General features: G+C 31.5%; 1 protein-coding gene across 1 annotated transcript; it reads left to right on the top strand.

Moving 5' to 3' along the window:
• Positions 1–2,553: 2,553 nt before the first annotated feature.
• LOC117905659 (disease resistance protein RPV1-like) lies at positions 2,554–3,072 on the top strand. Its single transcript, XM_034818544.1, has one exon. It carries the CDS (start codon positions 2,554–2,556, stop codon positions 3,070–3,072), a length of 519 nt encoding a protein of 172 aa, XP_034674435.1.
• The last annotated feature ends 458 nt before the right edge of the window (positions 3,073–3,530 follow it).

Below are 3,530 nucleotides of genomic sequence, written 5' to 3' on the forward strand. Positions count from 1 at the left end.
TGGAATCCAAAAGGTGGCACTGCCGTTTTTGTTTCCATTTGTTTTTTTCGGTTTTAGTGTTTCTCCTTTTTAAGACGTCGCAATGGCCAAGATTCCTGGAATCCAACCCTGCCCTGCCTTTTTTTTTTCGATGTTTGTCTTTTGTAAGACTTCGCCACAATATTCATGGAATCCAAAAGGTGGCATTGCTCCTTTTTTTTTTTTTTTTCTTTTTTTCTTTCTCTTCTAATGTTTGTCTTTTGTAAGACTTCGCGATGGCCAAGATTCATGGAATCCAAAAGATGGTACTTCTTTCTTTTATTTTTATTTATATTTTGGCTTTAGAGTTTATCTTTTGTAAGACTTCCCTATGATCAAGATTCATGGAATCTTTTAATTTATTTTTTTGGTTTTAGAGTTGGTCTTTTTTAGGACTTCGGAGATGACCAAGATTCCATGGAATCCAAAAGGTCACGCTGCCTTTTTTTTTTTTTTCCTGTTTATTTTTGGTTTTAGTGTATTATCCATTTTTAAGACTTTGTGATGGCCTAGATAGCATGAAATCCAAAAGGTAGCATTGCTCTTTTTTTTTTTAGTTTTTTTTTTTTTTCGGTTTTAGTGTTTTGTCTTTTGTAAGACTTCGAGATGGTCAAGATTCATGGAATCTTTTAATTTATTTTTTCGATTTTAGAGTTGGTCTTTTTTAGGACTTCGGAAATGGCCTAGATTCCATGGAATCCAAAAGGTTGTGTTGCCTTTTTTGTTTTTTTGTTTATTTTTTTGTTTTAGTGTATTATCCATTTTTAAGACTTCGTGATGGCCTAGATAACATGGAATCCAAAAGGTGGCATTGTTCTTTTTTTTTTTTCAGTTATTTTTTTTCGGTTTTAGTGTTTGTCTTTTGTAAGACTTCACGATGGCCAAGATTCATGGAATCTTTTAATTTATTTTTTCGATTTTAGAGTTGGTCTTTTTTAGGACTTCGGAGATGGCCCAGATTCCATGGAATCCAAAAGGTTGCGTTGCCTTTTTTGTTTTTTTGTTTATTTTTCTGTTTTAGTGTATTATCCATTTTTAAGACTTCGTGATGGCCTAGATTGCATGGAATCCAAAAGGTGGCATTGCTCTTTTTTTTTTTTTTTTTTTTTTTTATTGGTTTTAATGTTTGTCTTTTGTAAGACTTCGCGATGGGCAAGATTCATAGAATCCAAAAGGTGGCATCCTCCAGAAATTATTTAAAAAGGAGTCCCCTCGGAGCAAAGAGTGTTTTTAGAGAAATTCCATGCAACTAGAGGACCGTGCAGGATTTTTATAAAGGAAAACTGTGGATCGTGATTCCAACTCTCGTGCATAGAAAGTGATTCCAACTAAGGGGCATGACTTAGTGCCACCATACTTTACATATTAGTGCCACCTTACTTTAGATATCATCATGACACTTAGAAATGATACTTTACATATTAGTGCCACCTTACTTTAGATATCATCATGACACTTAGAAATGTTAAGTGCTTTTTGAACTTCTACGGCTAGTTTGAAAAGAACTTAAAAAAATGGTAGTTATCTACAACATTTTTTGTCCGATTGAGAGGTGTGTCTTCAAGAATAATGTGTTAAAAAAATTAAGTTTACATTATGAGACGCCTCCACAATTCTATAAAATTAAATTTATACTAAAAATATTCTTTTAAAAGACACTTTTTCACAATTTTCTTTATTAATTATAAATATTAAAAAAAATTAAATTTATACTAAAAATGTCTCTTAAAGAAATAACTTTTCACAATTTCATAAAATCGAATTTATACTAAAGAACATACGTCTTTCATAATTTTCATATCATCTACATAGTAAAAAAAATTGAATTTAGACTAAAGATATCTCTTCAAATGACACATTTTACAATTTCATAAAATTAAATTTATATTGAAGATGTTTATTTAAAATAGACTTTTCATAATTTTTATATCAGTCACCCATTGAAAAAAATGAATTTATACTAAAGGTGTCTCTTGAAAACACACTTTTAGTATAAATTCAATTTCATGGAATTGTGAAAGATGTCTCATCAAAAGACATCTTTAGGGTAAATTTAAATTTTGTGATGTGTGTCATTAATATGAAAATTGTGGAAAGTATTTCTTGAAAAGACATCTTCTGATGAGGCAAAAAATACCATAAATTTGGAAATATTTTTCAATGTGCTTTATTTTAAAACCTTAATTTTAAATGCACTATACTTTTATAAAAAAACCCGGATGTTAAAAATTATTAGAAATTTGTCGTGGACAACATTTTAGATGGCGTTATGTACATGATAAAGCGACAAACATTAGAAATAATAGTGATGCATGGTTATAACTTATGAGCCCATGGATTTAAATTGTACATGTCAGGTCAACCTGCCTCACAAATAGTCATAGTAAAATACTTTTAATTGTAAAAAATTACACTTTACAAAAGCGTTTGGTATTTAGGATAACCTTTGGACACACCTATTCACACCCTCTACAATTTGTTTTTCAGTTGAAAGTTTAGGGTAGTCCCCCTAAGTTTTGCAGAACCAGCCTAAAAATGTCACTCCGCAATGCTCAAACAGCTTCTTCTTCTTCTCCTCCTCCAAATACTACCTTTTCTCCTGAATACAAGTTTGATATTTTCTTGAGTTTTAGAGGAGCGGACACTCGCACAAATTTTACAGATCATCTCTATAAAGCTTTAGTTAGAAAAGGATTTCGTACCTTTATAGATGCTGCAAAACTTGAAAAGGGAGAAATAATTGATCAAAACCTTCTGCAAGCAATTGAAGAATCAAGATTTTTCATCATTATTTTCTCAGAAAATTATGCAAATTCTGAGTCGTGTTTAAATGAACTCGTGAAGATCATGGAGTGCACAGCAAGGGGAGGGAAAGCTTTTCCGATATTTTACCACGTGGATCCATCAGAAGTGGAAAAACAGTCTGGAAAATATGGAGAAGCATTTGCAGATCACGAAAATGAGGCAAACCTAGAGAGGGAGCAGATACAGAAATGGAGGACTGCCTTGACGGAAGCCAGCAAACTAGCTGGATATCATATACACTACCAGTAACTACAACTTCCTTTCTTCTTTCCCTTCCCTTGGCATATTTTCTCTTTACCTTACTTGACTTGTCTACTATTACTAGTAAAATTAGGATCATCTCAGTAGGAAAAAACTTGCGCATTATTACATGGAAGCCCGCTTCTCTATCCATTTCATAAAAATATCAGATACACTTACATATTTTCAAATATAGTTTTTTATCCTCATCTCTTCAATTTGATTATAAGCATTATATTGGGCATTTTAAATTTTAATATTGATGATTAAAAGTCTTACAAAGTGTGCACAAATGTCATATTCCTTAAAAGCTTTAGGGAGCCTTGATAAAATTAAAATAAAAAGGGGAATGAAAATTAACTTAATCAATAGTGATGTATTAGACCTAAGTAAGGCCGATTTTATTAATTTCTTTGAAGGGCCAATTGCAATTTGTCCATGTAATTGATGATGAGAATCTTGATATT

The sequence above is a fragment of the Vitis riparia genome, chromosome 18 (assembly GCF_004353265.1).
Source record: "Vitis riparia cultivar Riparia Gloire de Montpellier isolate 1030 chromosome 18, EGFV_Vit.rip_1.0, whole genome shotgun sequence".
In the NCBI taxonomy this organism is placed as follows: Eukaryota; Viridiplantae; Streptophyta; class Magnoliopsida; order Vitales; family Vitaceae; genus Vitis; species Vitis riparia.

Bases quoted from the DNA above. Each gene is read 5' to 3' on its own strand.
- LOC117905659 (XM_034818544.1), top strand. From the start codon at position 2,554: ATGTCACTCCGCAATGCTCAAACAGCTTCTTCTTCTTCTCCTCCTCCA.